Genomic DNA, 19231 nt, shown 5'->3' with positions numbered 1-19231 from the left:
CTCTGTCCGTGGGATTTTTCAAGCAAGAATACTGGAGTGGGTTGCTGTTTCCTTCTCCAGCCGCTTTGCCCCGCCCCGCCCAGTTTCCGTGAGGTTGGGTTTGGCAAACAAGTTTTCACGCACCTCCTACGCCTCAGAGCTTCGCCCCTTTGCAACCGCAAGCAACCGCCCCCGCCCCCGCCCCCGCCTGCCTTCAAATGAAAAATCTCGCGAGAATCCCTCGCCGAACCAAAGCTGAGATTTTTGGCCTTTCTTAGGTTCCGTAGTTTCGAGTCACAGTTCCGGAACTTGTGTTAACGGGTAGTGGATGGGGAACCCTCCGTGGTAGTGCAAGCGGAACCAAAGCCCGGAGGTCTCAGTAAGTAGGACCCGAGCCTGAGTGTCCTCTTCTAGTCCCCTCCTCCAATTCCTTGAAGATGCTGGTGCAGCTCAGCAAGAACGCCCGGGATTTCTGGATCCCCAGTCTTACGACGCAGGGGCTCCTGCCTAGTTCCTCTCCCCACCCCAGGATTTTGATTCAATTCAGCGAATTCACCGCTCTGAGAGATGATAAAACCGAGATTAGAACACAGCCCGGAGGCGCCATTTACCAAGCCCAGTCCCCTTCCCCAGGTTCCTCTCGATTGGCAGTGAGAACCCCGTCCCTGCTCCAGGTCTCCCTCTCTTGGGTCCGAGTCCCCCTACAGTTTTCGGCCTCAAACACATACCACCCATTCACCCTCGCCTCGTCTCCCCGACTGTCTGCAGGCCTGGGAAGGATGGCCGTGTTCCGGTCGGGCCTCCTGGTGCTGACAACGCCGCTGACTTCCCTGGCCTCTCGCCTGGCTCCCATCCTGTCTTCGGCAGCCCGGCTGGTGAATCACACGCTCTATGTACACCTGCAGCCGGGCATGAGCCTGGGCGGCCCGGCTCAACCCCAGTCTAGCCCCGTGCAGGCCACGTTTGAAGTTCTCGATTTCATCACGCACCTCTACGCAGGCGCCGATGTCCACAGGCACCTGGACGTCAGAATTCTGCTGACAAATATCCGAACCAAGAGCTGTCTCCCTCCCCTACCCACCTCAGTCCAGAATCTGGCCCACCCGCCGGAAGTGGTCCTGACTGACTTCCAGACCCTGGACGGAAGCCAGTACAACCCGGCCAAGCAACAGCTCGAGCGTTACGCCACCAGCTGTTACAGCTGTTGCCCGCAACTGTCTTCAGTGCTGCTGTACCCAGATTACGGGCCTGCAGTGCCCCCCGCGGGGTCCCTGGGCGTCCACTTACCCTCCACCATCAGGCCAACCTCCCCTGTGGCCAGGTCTGCAAAGCAGCCAGTGCGTGGCCACCAGCGGGGGGCTGTGGGCGGCACCTTTGACCGCCTCCACAATGCCCACAAGGTGTTGCTCAGTGTCGCGTGCATCCTGGCTCAGGAGCAGCTTGTGGTGGGAGTGGCCGACAAAGACCTGCTGAAGAGTGAGTGACAAGAGACTCTGGATCCTGGCGGTCTAACCCTCCCCCCGCAGGCCAAGACTGAGGAAGGGGGCCCATCCGTTACTTCCCACCCCTCCTAAATGTCACAGTGCCTGGAGCTCAGTTTACACTGAGGGGATATGTTAAATGAATAAATGCAGATTTTTTGGTGTGTGGTCTAGTCACCATTCAATCAGGATCCCCCAAATGTGGAGCCAAAGAATCTGCACTTATAAACAAGTTCTCCAGGTGATGAATCCTAAAGTCTGAGCCCCTGGGAATAAATGGATGAGTAAGCTGTAGGTAGCAGTGCCAGGGGCAGTAAGAGGAGGCTCTAGAAATTCTCTGGCTCTTGGAATTCTTAATCTGACACCTCCTGGCACTGCCAGTTCTCTGCACATGTGCCAGCCCTTGCAGCAGTACTGTGCTTGCCTGCTGCCTCCTCCTCATAGGCCCCTTTGTCCTGCCCCCACCTCCCCTCTGGAGATAGGATGCTTGGGGACACTCTTCCCCAAACTGGCCCACCCTCGTCCTCCCCGGTAAGAAGATCTCACTGTTCTTCTGGGCTCCTTCCCCAGGCAAGTTGCTCCCTGAGCTGCTCCAGCCCTACACAGAACGCGTGGAACATCTGAGTGAGTTCCTGGTGGACATCAAGCCCTCCTTGACATTTGATATCATCCCCCTGCTCGACCCCTATGGGCCCGCTGGCTCTGACCCCTCTCTGGAGTTCCTGGTGGTCAGCGAGGAGACCTATCGTGGGGGGATGGCCGTCAACCGCTTCCGCCTTGAGAATGTAACCCCTGAGGGCAACTGGCAGAGGGAGTGGATGGGGATGGGGAAGGCCACTGGGGGCTGTTGGAAGTACTGTGACCCCAGAGGAGGGAAGAGAGGGCTGAAGGTGGTGGGAAGAGGCAAGGAGGAACTGGTTCCCACCTTGCCCTCTGAGGCAAGCTCCACCTCTGGGGTAGGCAGGGGAGGAGGTGATAGATTTGTCCTTGTCCATCTCACCCCTCCTTCTCTCTCCTCACTCTTCCTTTGCTTCAGGACCTAGAGGAGCTCACTTTGTACCAGATCCAGCTGCTGAAGGACCTGAACCACAAGGAAAACGAGGAGGACAAAGTCAGCTCCTCCAGCTTCCGCCAACAAATGCTGGGAAACCTGCTCCGGCCTCCATATGTAAGCCCCTACCCCCCCAACCCCCATGTGGGTGGGCTGGGATTGCTGGAGAGCAAAGACTGAATGGTTCAGCCTCCATCCTGAGTCTGGGGACCCTAGTAACTGGGGTTCTCTCTTATGTACCTGTAGAAGAGGCCAGAGCTTCCCCCAGGTTTCTACGTGATTGGGCTGACGGGCATCAGCGGCTCTGGGAAGAGCTCAGTAGCTCAGCGGCTGAAGGGCCTGGGGGCGTATATCATTGACAGTGACCACCTGGGTCACCGGGCCTATGCCCCTGGCGGTCCTGCCTACCAGCCAGTGGTGGAAGCCTTTGGAACAGGTAATAAGTGGGGAGGACTGGAGGTGGCCTGAAGCAAGGAGGTGGCCTGGCCTCCTTGCCCAGTCCTCTGTCTCTGTCATCCAGATATTCTCCATAAAGATGGCATTATCAACAGGAAGGTCCTAGGCAGCCGGGTGTTTGGGAACAAGGTAAACACACACCTCTCCAAGGCCTCTGCAGCTACTGCCAGACCCGGAGGTGGGGACCCAATGAACCTCTCTGTTCTGGCCCCAAATGCTAGTCTCCACCACCTGTTCCCCACCACCTGCTCCCTCGGGCTGGCTCCATCTCTGGGGGAAGGTGAACTTGGCCCACCCCTTCTATTCCCTTCCTTAGAAGCAGCTGAAGATACTCACGGACATTATGTGGCCAGTTATCGCAAAGCTGGCCAGAGAGGAGATGGATCAGGCTGTGGCTGAGGGTGAGTGAGCAGCCCAGGGAAACAAGTGGAGCAGATTCTACCCCCAGAGCTCCCCCACCCCAAATCAGACTATCCACTTTCCCTGGGACTACGTTTCCTTGGCTCTATGACTGGTAGCAAGTGGTGGGGTGCTGCTGGCAGTGACTGGCGTCTCCCCACAGGAAAGCGTGTGTGCGTGATTGATGCCGCCATGCTGCTTGAAGCCGGCTGGCAGAACATGGTGCATGAGGTGTGGACAGTTGTCATCCCTGAGACCGAGGTATCTGGATCCCACCCCCACTCCATCATTGTAGCCCGGTTCCTGCCCAGAACCAGTGGGCTGACGAATGCCCTATCTGCCCAGGCAATACGACGCATCATGGAGAGGGATGGCCTGAGTGAGGCTGCGGCTCAGAGCAGGCTGCAGAGCCAGATGAGTGGGCAGCAGCTTGTGGATCAGAGCCACGTGGTGCTGAGCACCATGTGGGAGCCGCATGTCACCCAGCGCCAGGTTGGTGCCCAGGGAAAGGCTGGGTTGTGGGGAGGGAGTCTCAGTGAATACCTGTCTAACCCTGTCCCCGTTTTCTTCCTGACATTCCGGCCCGTCCCAAGGTGGAGAAAGCCTGGGCCCTCCTGCAGAAGCGCATCTCCGAGGCACCATCAGGCCCATGACTGACAGTTCTCTGTGGGGTCAAAGTGGCCCCTGGAGCTGACGAGATCCAGCGGTGAGGAGGAATGGAACCTTGAAGCTCACTCTAGCTTGGGCCTAGAGGGCTCTGAGCTAAGTTGGGCAGGGCAGCGCTGGGCCCGCTGGACACAGGAAGCCTACCCAGCTTGCCAGTGTGTGGCCAACACTGAGGATGCAGCTCACGCGGTGCAGGCCCCCGGCGTTGTTCTATCCCCGCTCTTATCCACAGGTCTTTGGTACCCATGCTGGGCTGGGGCCAGGGCAAACACTGGAACTTGTAACAGAATTAAAGGTGAATGTTGCCATGGTGTCTGCTTCCTGCTTCAATGACTCTGGGTATCTTTGTGACCCTTGAGCCCCAAGTGCAAGGCCCAGGCCTGAGAAGCCAGAAGTGCAGTGGTTAAGAGTGTGGCTTCTGAAGCTAGCCAGACTGAGGCCAGCATTGGCCCTGTCACTGGCTAGCTGTGCACTTCTGGATAAGTTCTGGACCTTCCTGGCAACTCAGTTTCCTTAGCTTACAAAGCAGCGAAATTTGGCTAACAGGCTTTCTTAATTCCACAAGTATCCTGCCAGACTCTGGGCTGGGTGTTGGAGGAGCTTCCTTCAACAAGCCACTCGAGCCCCTGGCCTCACAGAGGTTGCATTTCGGCGGGGTCGGAAGAGGTGGCCAGAAGTGCAGGTCTGGGAAACTCGTCCGGTCCCGGGAGCCCGCTGGGCACGGCGGTGCGCCTGCGCTGCGACATTATGCTGACAAGCCTCTTAAAGGGACCCCGTTTCACGGAATGTGCTTCATGTCGCGGCGGCTGGAACATCTATCCTGAGCAAGAGCAGGGACTAGTGAGGAGGGTTGCCCCGAGGCCACCAGTGTCAGCTCCGACAGCAGGCGGGGCACGTTCTAGGCTGCGGCTGCGGCCGGGCGTGGGGGTTGTCCGCCGGACCACGCATGCGCAGCCGCCCCGCCCCCGCCACTGGGCTGCGGGTTGGTGGGTTTGGGTCACGTGAGCGCGCCTCGCCTCTTCCTCCAGGCCGGGGACCCGCCTGCTGGCAGGTTTCCGGTTCGGTGGGTCGGACATGACGGAGCCGGGCGCCTCTCCGGAGGACCCCTGGGTCAAGGCAAGCCCCGTGGGCGCGCACGCCGGCGAGGGGAGGGCGGGTCGGGCTCGAACGCGTAGAGGGTCTGGAAGACTAGGGGACTCCCTGCAGTCCCCAGAGCTACCCCCGCTCCTCGGGCCCTGGGGCTGCAGAGAAGACAGCTCTCACCCTGTGTGTGCCAAGGTGGGAAGACATCTGAGGCGTGTGCGCGCGGGTGTGAGGGGACGGGACTGGAGGGCTGGGGGCGTGGAGTGGGCGGACGGGGTCCTGCCGAGGGGCGGCGCTCCCGCGGCCTAGCCGCTCTTGGCTTGGGGGGAATCCTGCGACTGCCCGCGCACCCCAAGTGTGTACGTATGTGTGTCCGTGTGTGTACACGCGTGCAGGGGCGGAGGAGGCCTGACGGGCTTCTCCCTTGCTCGGTGCCGCAGGTGGAGTATGCCTACAGCGACAACAGTCTGGACCCTGGTGAGTGCCTCTCGCACCCTCTTCACCTCTGGAGGGACACTGCCACCTCAGCCCGATGGATTCGCGAGGCCTTGGCAGCCACACCTGAGCACAGCCCACCGTCCCTGAGCTGAGCGGGCCTGAGCAGCGAGGGAGGCTCTGGAGGACAGGGGCAGGAAGCATCCAAGGGTGACACCTAGTTCCCTCTGCCCTGGAGCAGGGAAGTGATGGAAACAGGGCCAGCCGGTCACTCTCCATCATCACGCCCAGATGCCACTTTGTGAGACAGGAGGTATCCTTGCAGGCCTGTGGAGCAGTGTAGACTAGGGACGGGAGCACTGCGGCATGGCACGACAGGAAGTGGGTGGCCCAGGATGGCTGGCTTTGGGGTTGAAGGAGAGAGGTCAGCATTTAGGGCTCAGGAAGCCATTGGGCCCACAGGTGTCTGAGAGCCTAGCAGAGCCCCTCCCCCTATTCTATTCCTTAGTGATTGGGGCCTCTCTTTTCCAGGGCTTTTTGTAGAAGGCACCCGCAAGGGGAGTGTAGTGTCCAGAGCTAATAGCATCGGTTCCACCAGTGCCTCTTCTGTCCCCAACACAGGTAGGCGGCAACATCCCCCCACCCGGGGAACCAGATGTGCCTTCATTTTAGTCTTTTTCTTAGACAAGGCAGCTCCTGCCTTCCACATGGGGGCGCTGGAACCCTAGTTCTAGACACAGGGTTTCACCCTTACGTCATCTAGGGTATTAGCTTCTCGTATCCATTCGCCATCTCTGGGCACCAGGTTCTTCCCAGCTGGGGAACGTGGGCTAGCTGGGCCCCACTGGGCCCCAGAATGACCTCTTCCTGCCCCCAACCCTGAGCGTAGATGACGAGGACAGCGATTACCACCAGGAATCCTACAAGGAGTCCTACAAGGACCGGCGGCGGCGAGCACACACTCAGGCCGAGCAGAAGAGGAGGGACGCCATCAAGGTGATTGGGGAGGCCCGCACCTCAGGGAGCGCCTGCACACTTCAGATCCACTCTGCCCTGGCCCCGGCAGGCAGTCCCAAGCAAGCTTGGGGACAGCTAGTCTAGGCCCTGGACGTGAACTTCTCCTTCCTTTCTACCCCTCTGAGTGAGCGAGCATGGAACTTGGTATCATGGAAGAAAAGCTGCGTGCCGGTTTGTCTTGACCCCTCCGTAAAGGACCCCATTTCCCCTGCTCTCTCCACAGAGAGGCTATGATGATCTACAGACCATCGTTCCCACCTGCCAACAGCAGGACTTCTCCCTTGGCTCTCAAAAACTCAGCAAAGCCATCGTGCTGCAGAAGAGTATGGCCAGGAGAGCGCTGGAGGGCTTGGAGCCAAGGGGGCTGTGAGAAGGCTAGAGCCTCAGAGCCGCTTTTGGCCTGGCCCGGGTGGGATGGTTTTAAGGAGGTGGGGGGTGGGGAAGTGGGGCCTGGAGGGAAGGGGAGTCAAAATCAGCCTTGTCTTTCTGTTGAGACGTCCTCTCCGCCCACCCCCTCTGCCCACCCCCACTCCAGCCATTGACTACATCCAGTTTTTGCACAAGGAGAAGAAAAAGCAGGAGGAGGAGGTATCCACGCTCCGCAAGGATGTCATGGCCCTAAAGATCATGAAAGTGTAAGGGGGGGTGTTGGGTTGGGGGAACCAGGGCATCTGGTTCTGAGGGGACTCTGAGGCCTCTTCAGTTCACACCCTGCCCTTCTTCAAAGGCCGCATCAGATGATATTCTTACTCCCTTGTGTGGTAGGCACCACTTAATCCCAACTGTAGCAAATAATACTCTGGAAACACCTGTGGGATTTAATGAAGGAAAGGTTGGAGGGGGTAGGCCATCACCGCTGACGTAGAAGCTGATGTTGAATCCATCCCACAAGTTCGCTGGGAATCTCCTTCCCCGGGGAGCATGGAGGGTAAGCGCTATTACTCTTCAGGGGCCAGGAGAGCTGCTGCAGCCCCTCAGGCCTGGCCTGCTCGATTTCAGGAACTATGAGCAGATTGTGAAGGCACACCAGGACAACCCCCATGAGGGGGAGGACCAGGTCTCGGACCAGGTCAAGTTCAACGTGTTTCAAGGCATCATGGACTCCCTCTTCCAGTCCTTCAATGCCTCCATCTCTGTGGCGAGCTTCCAGGAGCTGTCGGCCTGTGTCTTCAGCTGGATTGAGGAGCACTGTAAGCCTCAGGTACGGGGCGGCAGTAGTCACGGGGTCAGGGGCTCTTCGCTCAGGCAAAGTGACCCAAGCTGTGATTTGTTCAGAGAGGCAGGGCAGCAGCTTTTAGGTTTCTTGAGGGTATTTTTACAACTTGTATTCCTGTTTCCCTCTGCTTTCTAGCCCAGATACTCCTGTGGAGGCTTCATTTTGCAAGAATGATCTGAGCACTCACTCATGCAAGGCCTTTGTTTGGTTCACGTTGTGGCAAGTAACAGCAGCCTCGGGCACTGCTTGCCTGCCCAGCAAGTGAGCCCGGATCACTTGCACTTAACTTGGGGTTTTGGGAAAAGATTTAAGGCCCCCACCCCTAGGCCCCTACAGTAGTTTTCCTTGGGGTTCCTAATTATTATTTGTAATAGTGTGTTTAACGGTTGACTGAGTCTTTTGAGGTCTGGTTGATTTTACTGAGGCTTGACTTGTATCTGAGATTTCTTTTTGTTTCCCAGTGTTTTTTTCTGTATAATTTTAAAAAGCGACTCTACATTTCCAGTTATCACAAAACATTGGTTGTATTCCTCATGTTGTACAACACCCCCAGTCGCTTGTACCTCCCATTCCCCCACCTGATGTTCCCCCAACCCCCATTCCCGACTGGTAACCACCAGCTTGTCCACCGTACTATGAGTCTACTTTTTTGTTATATTCTCTGGTTTATTGTAATTTTTTTAGATTCCACTTGTAAGTGATGTCCTATAGTATTTGTCTCTCTCTGACTCATTTCACTTGCATAATGCTAAGTCCATACATGTTGCTGAAAAGGCAAATTTTCAGTTTTGTCTTTTTATTTTAACTGAGAAGTATTCCATTGTGTTTGTGTACCACATTTTTACTCATTCATCTGGGGTTTTTCAGATTTTTAAGTTTTATTGAAGTATAGTTGATTTACAGTATTAATTCCTGCTGTAAGCAGTGACTCAGTTATGTTCATTCTTTTTCATATTCTTTTCTACTATGGTTTGTCCCAGATAGTAAGTTTCTGTGCTATTCAGTGCAACCTTATTATCATCCTACGTGTAAGTTTGTCTCTTAATGCCAAACTCCTCCTCTCCCCTACCCACCCTGCCCTCTCAACCACAAGTCTGTTCTGTATATCTTGTTTCATAGATACTTTGTGTTGTACTTTAGATTCCACATATAAGTGATATATGGTATTTGTCTTTATGACTTCGTTTGCTGATTAATATGATCATCTCTAGGTCCATCCATGTTGCAGCAAATGGATTATTTCGTTCTTTATGGCCGAGTAGTATTCCATCACACACACATTCTGAATTAGTGTTTTTGTTTTTTCGAATATACACACGTATTTGTTTTTTTTTTTCAAACATATACCTCAGGGTGGAAGTGCTGGATCATTTGGTAGCTCTTTGAGTTTTTTGAGAAATCTCTATTATTATTTTCCACAGTAGCTGCACCAATTTACATTCCCACCAGCAGTGTGCAAGAGTCCTCTCTTCTCCACATCCTTACCACCGTTTATTATTTGTGTTCTTTTTGATGATAGCCATTCTGACAGGTATGAGGTGATAGATGATTGTGGTTTTGATTTACATTTCTCACGTTCAGCTTCATGTCCCTGTTGGACACCTGCAGTTCCTCTTTGGAAAAATGTCCATTCAGTTCTTCTGCCCATTTTTTAATTGGGTTGTTTTCCAGGGATTTTTTTTTGGCCACACCATGTGGCTTGTGTGATCTTAGTTCTCTGACCAGGGGCTGAACCCGGGCCACAGCAGTGAAAGCACCGAGTCCTAACCACTGGAGCACCAGGAAATTCCCTAGTTGTTGTTCTGATGCTGAGCTGTTATCAGCTGTTTATATATGTTGGATATTAACCCCTTGTCAGTCATATCATTTGCAAATATTTTCTCCCATTCAGTAGGTTGTCTTTTTGTCAGTGGTTTCCTTTGCAGTGTAATAGCTTTTAAGTTCAACTAGGGCCCCGTTTAATTTCCGTTAGGAGATGGCTCTAATAAAATAGTGCTGTGATTTATGTCCGAGTCTTCTGCATGTGTTTTTCTCTGAGATTTTATAGTATCCAGCCTTACTTTAGGTCTTTCATCTATTTTGAGTTTTTGTATATAGTGTTAGAGAATGTTTTACTTTCATTCTTTTACATGTAGCTGTCCAGTTTTCCGAGCACCACTTACTGAACAGACTGTCTTTTCTCCGCTGTGTATTCTTGCCTCCTTTGTTGTACATGAACTGACCGTGAGTGCGTGGGTTTATTTTTGGACTCTCCTGTTCTGTTGATCTTGTCTGTTTTTGTGCCAGTATCATACTCTTTTGACTACTGTAGCTTTTGTAGTAAGTATAGTTTGAAGTCAGGTCATATGATTCCTCCAGTTCTGTTCTTTCTCAAGATTATTTTGGTTATTCAGGGTCTTTTGTGTTTCCATACAACATTTAAAGTTATTTGTTCTGGTTCTGTGAAAAATGCCGTTAGTATTTTGATATGGACTGCACTGGGTCTTTAGATTGCCTTGGGTAGATGGTCATGTTAACCATGTTGAGTCTCCAGCCCAACAACAGGTTGTGTCTTTCTGTTTGTGTTCAGTTTCTTTCATCAGGATCTTATTCTGAGTACAGGTCTTTGCCTCCTTAGGTAGGTTTATTCCTAGGTCTTTTATTCTTTTTGATGTGATGGTCAATGGGATTGTTTCCTACATTTCTCTTTGATCCTTCATTGTTAAAGAAATGCAAGAGGTTTCTGTACATCAGTGTAGTATTCTGCAACTTTACGAATTCATTGTTGAGCTCTAGTAGTTTTCTGATGGCGTCTTTAGAACTTTCCATGTTTAATATCTTGTCATCTGCAAACAGTTTTATTTCTTCCTTCCCAATTTGGATTCCTTTTATTTCTTCTCCAATTAGTATAACTAGGAGTTCGAAGACTTTGTTGAATAAAAATGGTGAGACTGGGCATCCATGTTTTGTTCCTGATTTTAGAAGAAATGCTTTCAGCTGAAGCCATGTCCCAAATTTTTATTGTAAAACACCGTGAACATACTGCAGCATTGCAAGTTTTACAATGAACCCTCAAATAGCCCCACCTAAAGTACACCATTAATCATTTCTGTGTTTGCTTTATCACAGAGCAGTGCATCTCAGCCTATTCTGGGGGCATGTGCAAGGTAAACTGCAGCCGTCAGTGCTTTCCAGGGGCTTTTTGTTTTAATGGTGCTCTAAAGAGCGCACCTGGCCCAGGCAGGTGTCACTGAGCAGCCCTGTGCCCTCCTTGACTGTCATCTTTCTTTCTTTCTGTGCTGCCCTCACCAGACCCTACGGGAAATTGTGATTGGCGTCCTGCACCAACTGAAGAACCAGCTTTATTGACCAACTCTTGGAACCTGCAGAACAGCCAGCAAGAGGCTTTGAGTCTCCTACTTGGCCATGGAGCCACTGGGCTTATGAGAGTGGACCGTGACACTGCACACTAGTGAGCTGCTTTCTCCTCGGTGTTTGGCTCCCCAGCTTCCTCCATGCCCCGCCCCCCCCCTTCATTGGGTTGGTGGGGGGAATATTATGAAAGCTTTAATTTATTTTATCTGACCATAGATCTCAAACCTACCTAGTCTTTCCCCCTCCCATAGAAGTCCTCAGGATAGAGGTCTGCTCTTGGCACCCTAAAGAGCTCCTGGCCTCTCCCCTTTTTTGAAGCCTCGAATTCCTGCTCATATTTGGTAACTATTTGCCTGTTTTGGTGTCTCTGGCAACACTGAGCCAGTGCAGCCATTTGGCAGTAGTTGGATGGGAAGAAGGGAGTAAGAGGAAGTACTCCCACAGTCATGAGGGGTGGAAGGCGGCCTCATACCTAGGCTAGGGCTGCCTGGTCAGTCCAAGGTGAGGCCAGAGCTTTTTCTGGCCAACTCAGGGCAGGGCTGCCAGGTTCCTGCCCTTGCCCCCTACTCCACTGCCCCCCCGCTCTGGGTGGTAGAGGGAAGCAACCTCCCCACCCACTCCTGCCCTCTGTCCCCACAGGCGGTAGCAGTGCACAGCGAAGTCAAGTGTGACTCAACACTACATATTAAATGTTTTTAATTTTTCTAAACAATGCAATTTTGCTAAAGTTACAATTTTGGAAAATTAACTGGCCTCCAGACTACTTGCAGCCTTTCTGTCAAGTGTATCTGGCCCTCTACCGTCTCAGTGCTTCCTACGTTTCTCCCAGGACTTGGGGTGGGGTGAAGGTGGGTAGAGGAGATTCTTTAAAGGCCTTCTGACTTGCAGAGCCCAGGAGAATCCTGGGTAAGGCCCTGGGCTTCTTGAATGCTGTGTATGGCAGCCTCTCTCTGCCCTTGTTCCCAAGCTCCCTTTTGCCTTCCTCAGGTTTGATAGTTGGGAGGTGTGATTATCCAGAGGAAATGAAATATTTTTGTATCAAATTATATTACAATAAATATCGCCAAATGCTGTCCTTTAGCGTTGTTCCACATTTAAGTGTTGACTTCAAGCAGTCGACAAGTGGCTGATGAAATGAGCATGCCCATCCTCTCTGGGCCACCTGCGCTCCCTCCCTCCACCCAGTACTCTAGTGTGTGCTCAAAGGTGGGCACCACCAGGAACAACAAAAGAGCTGACCTAAACACGGCAGCCAGTCCAGAACGTCTGTTCCCAGTCCTGCCGCGGGAGCCTCTCAGGGATCTGGGAGCTTGACATTGTGATCTTCATCCGTCTCTATCCCAACTTCCTCCTGTGGGGCAGCGAGACAAGGGAATGAGACTGCCTTGGATCAAAGTCCCAGGGGAGCAAGGGAGGGCGAGCACCACTTACAAAGAACTGCTTCTTGCTCTTGGGGTATCCTTCAAGGATGGCATCAGACAGCTCTGTTGCCTGAGAAGAAACAAGACCACCCGCTTTCAGATGCCAGTACTGGACATGCCCGACGGGCCCCTGAAATGAGGCAGCTGTGTCCCCGGGGGCTGCTATCATCCAGGGCCTTCCTAGAGCTCCCCTACACTTACCATCCTCTTGCGCCGCCTCCACTCCTTGTGGTACCTCTGCCTCTCCTTGTACACCTAGACAGGGAAACAGGTTCCTTTGAGCCCACAGCAGCTGCTGGGGTCAACCCTCCTCCTCACTTCGAACCTGCAGAGGCAGCCCTCCCTGCTCCACCTCCCTCCCAGCCCACCTGCTCTTTCTCTTCTGGAGTCACGTGGTTGGTGGCCGCTTTGATGTTCTTCAGTCTTTCTCTGTAGCCAGCACATTCCTTCTTTAGCTCCTCGATCTCTTTCTGCATCTCCGGTGTGGTCAGGGCACTAGTTAACTCCTTCAGCTCTAAAACCACACCTCCCTGAAGTCAATGGCTACCCTGAGGTAAGAGACCAGGCCTCCACCTTGCTCTGGGCTCTCTCCATACTGGGTTCAGAATGGGTCCTATATTCTGGAAAGCCTCAAGAAAGACTAATGCTTACCGAATTACCAGTTTATTCCAGTTTTCTTTCCTCCTAAATCTACAAACAGTTGGGGAGTATAAGTTTGAGTAGACTATTAGCTGTAGTCAATTAAATAGGCAGAATAAAGGGGAGTGTGGGAACCGTGTATTGATATCACTGTAGGGAACGTGAATGTCTGTCTTGCCCATTTGTCTTCATAAGCCATTAGTTGTTACACATTAAGTTGAATGTGATGCCTATGTTGTTATTTAGTGGCTAAGTCGTGTCTGACTCTTGTGACCCCCGACTGCAGCCTGCTCCTCCGTCCATGGGATTCTCCAGGCAAGAATACTGGAGTGGGTTGCCATTTCCTTCTCCAGGGGATCTTCCTGACCCACGGATCAAACCCCTGTTTCCTGCATTGAATGGTGGATTCTTTTACCACTGAGCCACCAGAGAAGCCCATAATGCCTGTGGCAGCCTAGCAAAGGGATCTCTGCTGCGAGATGTCACTGCACTCAATAAATCCTGCACTTGGTAATCCCTGACCTTGGGACCAACCCTGACAGTAGGGGCACGTTCCAGGGGCTGCCAGTCCTACCAGCCTCCATGTGGCGGCAGCCCTGCTGCAGGCTCTGCACCTTAGCCGTGAGAGCCAATATTTTGGCATCCAGGCCTTGGAGGTCAGCATCACAGACCACGTCAAACTGGTCCTGCCAGAGACAAAAGGAAAAACAGAGGCAGGCTGATGAGAGGCACAAGAGGGGACCCACATCTGGGAAGGCAATGTTCATACACACTTGAAAATCTGGGGCTCCCCAGCCCTCCAGAGGGCCCAGGAAGGTAGTGGGAGGGTACTTCTGAGCAGTCGTTTAGTCTAGTACCTGTTTCCTCAAAAAGCTACAAGAAAGAACAAGTTGAAACCTGCTATTCGTCCTCAGGGGCTTTGAGGTGTGGGATCCTGACCAATAGAACAGAAATAATCTTGCAGTTTACTAGCAAAACTACTCACTGGGCTGAGGAAGTAAAGAAACATTCTTTTCCAGGGGCTGATACCTAATTACAGGTTTCCACAGTAGTAAGATTCAAGACAGGTGAAGAGGCATGGTGGGAGGTATTCAGATAAGGACATCAGTGAGTCGGAGGCACCCCTTCCATGTGAGCAGCTGCTAGAAAAGGCCTGTGCTGGGGCTCAGCGGCCTCCTGTCAGTTGGTGATGGGAAGCAGGATAGAAAGAACTGGAATGCCACCCTGAGCAGTTTGGACTCTACAATCAAGTGCAGTAAACCATTAAGGCAGAAGGCAGCACTACAACCTGCAGGCCAAATCCTGCCAGATGTATGTTTTTAAAAACAAAAAATTTATGGAAACATAGCCATACCCATTCATCTACATACTGTGTATGGCTGGTTTCGCCCTACAATGGCAGGCCTGAATGCCACTGACAGCTGTGCAGCTGGCCTGCAAAGCATAAAAATATTAACCGGCCCCTTTACAGGAAAAAATCTGCCAACTTCTTTATGGAATCTTCAGTACAGCAGTAATATAATGAAACCTACTTTAGGGAAATTAGCCTTGACAGTGGATGTTAAATCTTGTAGGGGTACTGAGTAAAGGAAGATGGATGACAAATGGGGTCTGCTTTAGAAGAGCTTCAGTTTTGTAATGGAGGCAAGTGAAAGACAATTAAAATAGAGGATGCCTCAAAGAGGTAAGTGCCTGAGGAAAGCAGTTAGTTCAGAGCAGTAAGGAAGGTTTCCAGAGGTGATGCCTGAGTGAAATCCTAATGGATGAGTCAGAGTTAGCTGGGCAGCAGAAGAAGGGACTCCAAAACCCGGGCAGAGGAAGGACAACAAGCAAAGGCCACAGGAGTTAAATACATCTAAATGGGCTAGTATTGATGGATGGAGAAATAACCAGGACAGGAGAGGCTGGAGCCAAGTCTCTGAGTGCCTTTTATCTGTTCTAAGAAGCACTGGAATTTTTGGTAGGGAAATGGCATGACTAGAGTTGCATGTACATAGATTATTCCGGCTGCAATGTTTAAGATATGTGTAAGGAGCCCAGGCGATCAGGAGGATACTGCAGTAGACGAGGAACACCTGAAGCACAGCAGTGGTGGCAGCTGGAAAGGAGGATGGAGTCAAGAAAGGAGAAACACCTGGGCTTGATGGCGGACTAGGTGTAAAATAAGGAAGAATAATTTCCCAAGGAATTCCCTGGTGGTCCAGTGGTTAGGACTCAGTGCTTTCACTGCTGAGGGCCCGGGTTCAATCCCTGGTTGGGAAATGAAGATCCCACAAGCTGTGTGGTGAGGCCAACCAAAAACAAAAAGAATGACTCCCTACTCTCTGGCCTGGGTGAAGAATGATTCCGTTAGGGAGAAGAACACAAAAGGAGTCGGTTTAGGGGAGAAACGAAGCATTCTACTTTGGCAATATTGATTCCGATGGGTCTGAAGGGGGTCTGGGCCGCAAACAGAAGGAAAACAATTTGGCAGACTGGTTCTCATTCTAGATGACTGGGAATAAGAACTTCCACGCGTAAATGGACCTCGACAGCAACAATTCAGGATCTTCTGTCATCGATCATATTTCAAGTCTGGAAATCTAGTGAAGTCTGGATGACAGCAAAGGAAGCCCACACTTTGTCCTAAAGGTTGGCTGGGGCCCTTTAAATGACCTAAGACGGGTGAATTTCACGGGATGCTTCAATTCTCCCAAATAGAGTTCATACTAGGGGCTGACTGACCTAATGCCGGGCTCTCATACATCTGTTTCCCTCACCTGGTCCGCAAAGTATATCTTCTGCTTGCCATACATCTTCTCTTTGATTTTGCCTTGTTGGGCCAGCTGCTCCAGCGCCTTCACCACCGCCTGACAGAGGCGAGAGGACGGAGCAGTCAGGAGAGGGACTTTGGGAGCCGGAAGGATGTCACCAATGATGGGGGAAGCGCCCGACAAGCCTTAGGAAGCCCTGGGATAAAATGGCAACCTGGAGGTGCAGGACCCGGGGGTCCCAGGGGAGGTCCCGGGGTCCCAAGAGAGGGTTCTCACCGTCTTGCCCAGCCCATGTTCCCGCTGCAGGTTCCCGAACACGTCCTGGGCACTGTAGGGCCGGTTCTGCTCCTGTAGGTACTTCAGCAGGATCCCGGAGGCTACGGATAGAGACAAGGCAGGAAGGGGGTCCTTCAACCGACCCCTACCCACCCTCCTCCCGGTCTCCCAGCTCCCACGGCAGTTACCTCCCGCGGCAGCTTCTGACCGCCCTTTACTCATGGCTTTTCCCGCCACCAAACTCCGAAAACCGGACGTTGTAGTTGCTCGGGGTAACGGCTCCTTCCGGCAAAGAGCAGGGCGGGCCTCAAGTATGATTGGCTGGGGGCAGCCTTCGCGAGGAGCGGAGCGGAGCGGCCCTTCCCGGGCACCGTAGTTCAGTTCGGCCTGCTCTAGGGAGCCCGGCTCCCGCCCCAGCGGCCTGGGTCTCTGCTGGAGAGGTGGGGTGTACGCTTCGAACCTCTCCCTTCCTCCCTTCAGAACCAGGGCTGTATGGTATCACGCCTTGGAGTCTCGGGACCCAGCTCCAGCGACCATGAGCTGGACTGAATATTTGAGTGGAAAGGAATCTCGGCATCAGCTCCCGCTGGGCAAGTGACTTGCTCAAGGTCACAGTTACCCAAAGGCGTGTCCCGTCCCATGGCCCAAGCCTTTCTCTCGGTTTTTATCTTTTGTAAAACGGCAACCAGAGGTGCTTGCGGGGGGTGGGGGGTTGTGAAGACTTAATAGAACGACGCGTAGGCGCCCTGCAAGGAATAACGCTGCGTTTGTTTGCCCGTTACCGAGCTTCTCACGCAGGGGGCGCTCAGCACACGCTGTGGTTGAAGGTATGGTTGGGAGGGGGCTGATCGTAAGCCACAAAGCTTGTATAAGTTTCTTTTTGGCAGAGACAGTCTTAGGGCAACACCTGACAGGTGCTTTCCATTCCCGCCCACAGTGGCGAGTGGGACAAAGCCTTAAAATAAGTTATTTCTAGTTTCTGAGGTCAGCTGAAGGCCAAAGAGCAGCTGTTCCTGCAGCTCAAAGAATCCAGTGGGGCATGGTGCTGCTTTTAAAAGCCTCTATTACCTCAAATCTCATTAGCCTTTGAAACCTGTATTCCTCTTCACACGTTTAGCGGACAATTAAGAATTAGAAATGATGGAACTGCAGGTTAGATGCCAGCCAGGAGCGCCGGTTATGCTATCTGGGCTCTCCTGGAGATGGGGGTTAGCTTCCTACCATGGTGATTTTTCTGGCCGTCACAGAAAAAACCAAGGATGGGCAAGTGGGTCCCTCACACATTGGGCTTTCTTTGAGGCTGTCACCTCCTCTAATAACATCTCAGATTAGCAAGACCTTTCAAGGCTAAGACACAATTCAACGTTAAGTCTCTTAAAAGTTGTTCTCATACAAGATTTATTCCCCAGCACCCCTCCCACCCTCATCCCCATCCGGATTCACAGTGGAGGACTAAGGAGATTCAGAGCAGGATCCGCAGGTACAAAACACACCTTCCAAAGATTTTGCTCTCCTTCCTTTTCTCCCTCCTGCCAACTCCCAAGGCCTGAAGCTACACACACTCATGCAAACGCACAAAATCCCACTCCTTTCCCACACCTCCTGTTTTCTTCCGCATCAGAGCTCACCTGTAAGACATCTGGGCTCTGAGAAGAGAGGTGTCCAAAGTCTGAGAAGCCTAAAGCGAGGGAGAGGCTGTTACTCTAAACTTCACACAAAGGGAAGTGACTGAATCAGACACCCAGCTCTTCTCTCCTCTCACCGTTGACTATTTTTACTCCCTGGCCTCTACCTTGTCCATCAACAAAGAGCAAACACGTTAGCACACTCCCACCTGCAGCACGTGAAAACGGGCTCTGTCCAACATCCATCACCCAGGTGCAGGGTGTTGGAGGGAGTGGTCCCTGAGGATCAGCAAAGGGTTAATTTATGTGGAGGGATAGATGATTAGGAGAATTTGGCTTGAGCTCTGATTGGGGAGGCATGGGTTTAGAACTGGTGATCATTTTGTTTTTGTCTCACATGATTTTTACTAGGGCCAGTAGAATATAGATACCCCATACAGGGGTTTCTGCTGATTACAGATTCTTGCTAACTGGGCAGTTGAAAACAAAATTATTAAAGGAGCTGAACAAAGGGTAAGAAGAGCTGGTGCAAGAGCCGGTGGCTCCTGGGATGAATGCCACTGAGCCGTCTGTAAAGTGCTACTCTGACATCGCCTGTGTGGGATTATTGCTTCTCCAAAGGAGGAGCAGGGGAAGGAACGGGAACACAGAAATGGTATGGAATGGTATGGTATTGCTATGCTCGTTGCTCAGGCTGATGGGTAAATGGAGCCAGGGGTTAGCAGCACCAAAAATAACCAGGCAGCTCCAAAACAGTGAGTGAGTCTGGGAGCTACAGAGGCGTTCACCCTCCCAACCCACTGACCCCACAGCCCAAAGTAATGTGGAAGAGGCCCACCCACACCTCATGTTCACATTCTAAAACTTCACAAGCAAGATTCTGGAGCACTAGAGGGTAGGCCTCAAGAAATGAGGATGGGCTGAGGCAAGGGGAACAGGCCTGCTCTGCAGAACCAAAGGACAAGTTTGCTTAGAAAAAGGCAAATCAACCATGGCTTAGCAAAAGAGGACACTAAAACTCTTCCAGCTGCCTGACTTGGAGCTCTAGGGAGATGATAAACGGATGGAGGAAGGGAAGGGATCTATTCACTGAGGGCCTCTGACCACCCAGACCTAGAAGCACACAGCAGCATCCCCTCAAAAGGGAACCAATACCCCTGACTACTTTGTTCCCCAAAAGTACCACCATCCTGATGGAGAGAAGTGTCCCTCAGGGGAGCACACTCTCACTTCGGTGACTTGAGCTCAGATATCAGCATCTAGCTGATAGCAAGGGAGTCAGTATCCTCTCTGAGTAGGCCTCTGAGCATCAGCCAGGCCACCGTGCATACTATATAATTCAGAGGGTTGGACCTGGGTTCTTCCCTTGCCCCTTCACCT

The 19231-nt window shown here is 52.3% G+C and overlaps 3 protein-coding genes and 1 non-coding gene across 12 annotated transcripts; 3 read left to right on the top strand and 1 right to left on the bottom strand.

The window, feature by feature from the left end:
* Positions 1-228: 228 nt before the first annotated feature.
* Positions 229-4344, top strand: COASY (Coenzyme A synthase). Of its 3 annotated transcripts, XM_055575823.1 has the most exons (10): positions 229-358; positions 748-1455; positions 2031-2245; positions 2497-2628; positions 2758-2947; positions 3032-3096; positions 3284-3368; positions 3530-3627; positions 3712-3858; positions 3960-4344. In XM_055575823.1, exons 2-10 carry the CDS (start codon positions 759-761, stop codon positions 4017-4019), a joined length of 1689 nt encoding a protein of 562 aa, XP_055431798.1. In that variant the 5' UTR covers positions 229-358; positions 748-758; the 3' UTR covers positions 4020-4344. The 3 variants fall into 3 exon arrangements, 2 of the variants coding, with proteins under 2 accessions (XP_055431798.1, XP_055431797.1); XR_008712928.1 differs by lacking the exon at positions 3530-3627; XM_055575822.1 differs by having other exon boundaries at positions 3530-3858.
* Positions 4345-5030: 686 nt separating this feature from the next.
* On the top strand, positions 5031-12212 carry MLX (MAX dimerization protein MLX). 6 transcript variants are annotated; one of them, XM_055575830.1, is made up of 9 exons: positions 5031-5148; positions 5556-5592; positions 6082-6171; positions 6440-6546; positions 6791-6890; positions 7103-7202; positions 7567-7757; positions 11075-11234; positions 11777-12212. In XM_055575830.1, coding segments are annotated over exons 1-9 (828 nt in total). In that variant the 5' UTR covers positions 5031-5106; the 3' UTR covers positions 11778-12212. The 6 variants fall into 6 exon arrangements, 5 of the variants coding, with proteins under 5 accessions (XP_055431805.1, XP_055431807.1, XP_055431806.1 ...); XR_008712930.1 differs by having other exon boundaries at positions 5092-5310; positions 7567-7768; XM_055575832.1 differs by having other exon boundaries at positions 5032-5148; positions 7567-7768; positions 11075-12212.
* On the bottom strand, positions 10489-16549 carry PSMC3IP (PSMC3 interacting protein). 2 transcript variants are annotated; one of them, XR_008712931.1, is made up of 9 exons: positions 16415-16549; positions 16227-16327; positions 15957-16046; positions 13772-13883; positions 12927-13072; positions 12760-12813; positions 12569-12628; positions 12377-12488; positions 10489-10734 (listed from the first exon to the last, which is right to left on the bottom strand). XR_008712931.1 is itself a non-coding variant. In XM_055575834.1 (8 exons), exons 1-8 carry the CDS (start codon positions 16446-16448, stop codon positions 12432-12434), a joined length of 654 nt encoding a protein of 217 aa, XP_055431809.1. In that variant the 5' UTR covers positions 16449-16549; the 3' UTR covers positions 11817-12431. The 2 variants fall into 2 exon arrangements, 1 of the variants encoding a protein (XP_055431809.1); XM_055575834.1 differs by lacking the exon at positions 10489-10734 and having other exon boundaries at positions 11817-12488.
* On the top strand, positions 15387-15459 carry TRNAE-UUC (transfer RNA glutamic acid (anticodon UUC)). Its single transcript has one exon. It is a non-coding gene; the product is annotated as a tRNA-Glu (tRNA).
* Positions 16550-19231: the final 2682 nt, after the last annotated feature.

Source organism: Bubalus kerabau, chromosome 4, assembly GCF_029407905.1.
Source record: "Bubalus kerabau isolate K-KA32 ecotype Philippines breed swamp buffalo chromosome 4, PCC_UOA_SB_1v2, whole genome shotgun sequence".
NCBI lineage: Eukaryota > Metazoa > Chordata > Mammalia > Artiodactyla > Bovidae > Bubalus > Bubalus kerabau.
The sequence above is the reverse complement of the archived record's forward strand: the minus strand, read 5'-3'. Positions and strand labels throughout refer to the sequence as shown.

Excerpts from the sequence above, each read along its gene's own strand:
- MLX (XM_055575829.1), top strand. The coding sequence starts at position 5,107 with ATGACGGAGCCGGGCGCCTCTCCGGAGGACCCCTGGGTCAAGGCAAGC. Across the intron at positions 6,891-7,102 it reads AGCCATCGTGCTGCAGAAGA|CCATTGACTACATCCAGTTT; the intron begins GTATGGCCAGGA and ends CCCCCACTCCAG. Across the intron at positions 7,769-11,074 it reads AGGAGCACTGTAAGCCTCAG|ACCCTACGGGAAATTGTGAT; the intron begins GTACGGGGCGGC and ends TGCCCTCACCAG.
- PSMC3IP (XM_055575834.1), bottom strand. The coding sequence starts at position 16,448 with ATGAGTAAAGGGCGGTCAGAAGCTGCCGCGGGAG. Across the intron at positions 13,884-15,956 it reads AGATATACTTTGCGGACCAG|GACCAGTTTGACGTGGTCTG; the intron begins GTGAGGGAAACA and ends TGTCTCTGGCAG. Across the intron at positions 13,073-13,771 it reads CTGCCGCCACATGGAGGCTG|AGCTGAAGGAGTTAACTAGT; the intron begins GTAGGACTGGCA and ends GTGTGGTTTTAG.
- COASY (XM_055575822.1), top strand. The coding sequence starts at position 759 with ATGGCCGTGTTCCGGTCGGGCCTCCTGGTGCTGACAACGCCGCTGACT. Across the intron at positions 2,246-2,496 it reads ACCGCTTCCGCCTTGAGAAT|GACCTAGAGGAGCTCACTTT; the intron begins GTAACCCCTGAG and ends CCTTTGCTTCAG. Across the intron at positions 3,097-3,283 it reads GCCGGGTGTTTGGGAACAAG|AAGCAGCTGAAGATACTCAC; the intron begins GTAAACACACAC and ends TCCCTTCCTTAG.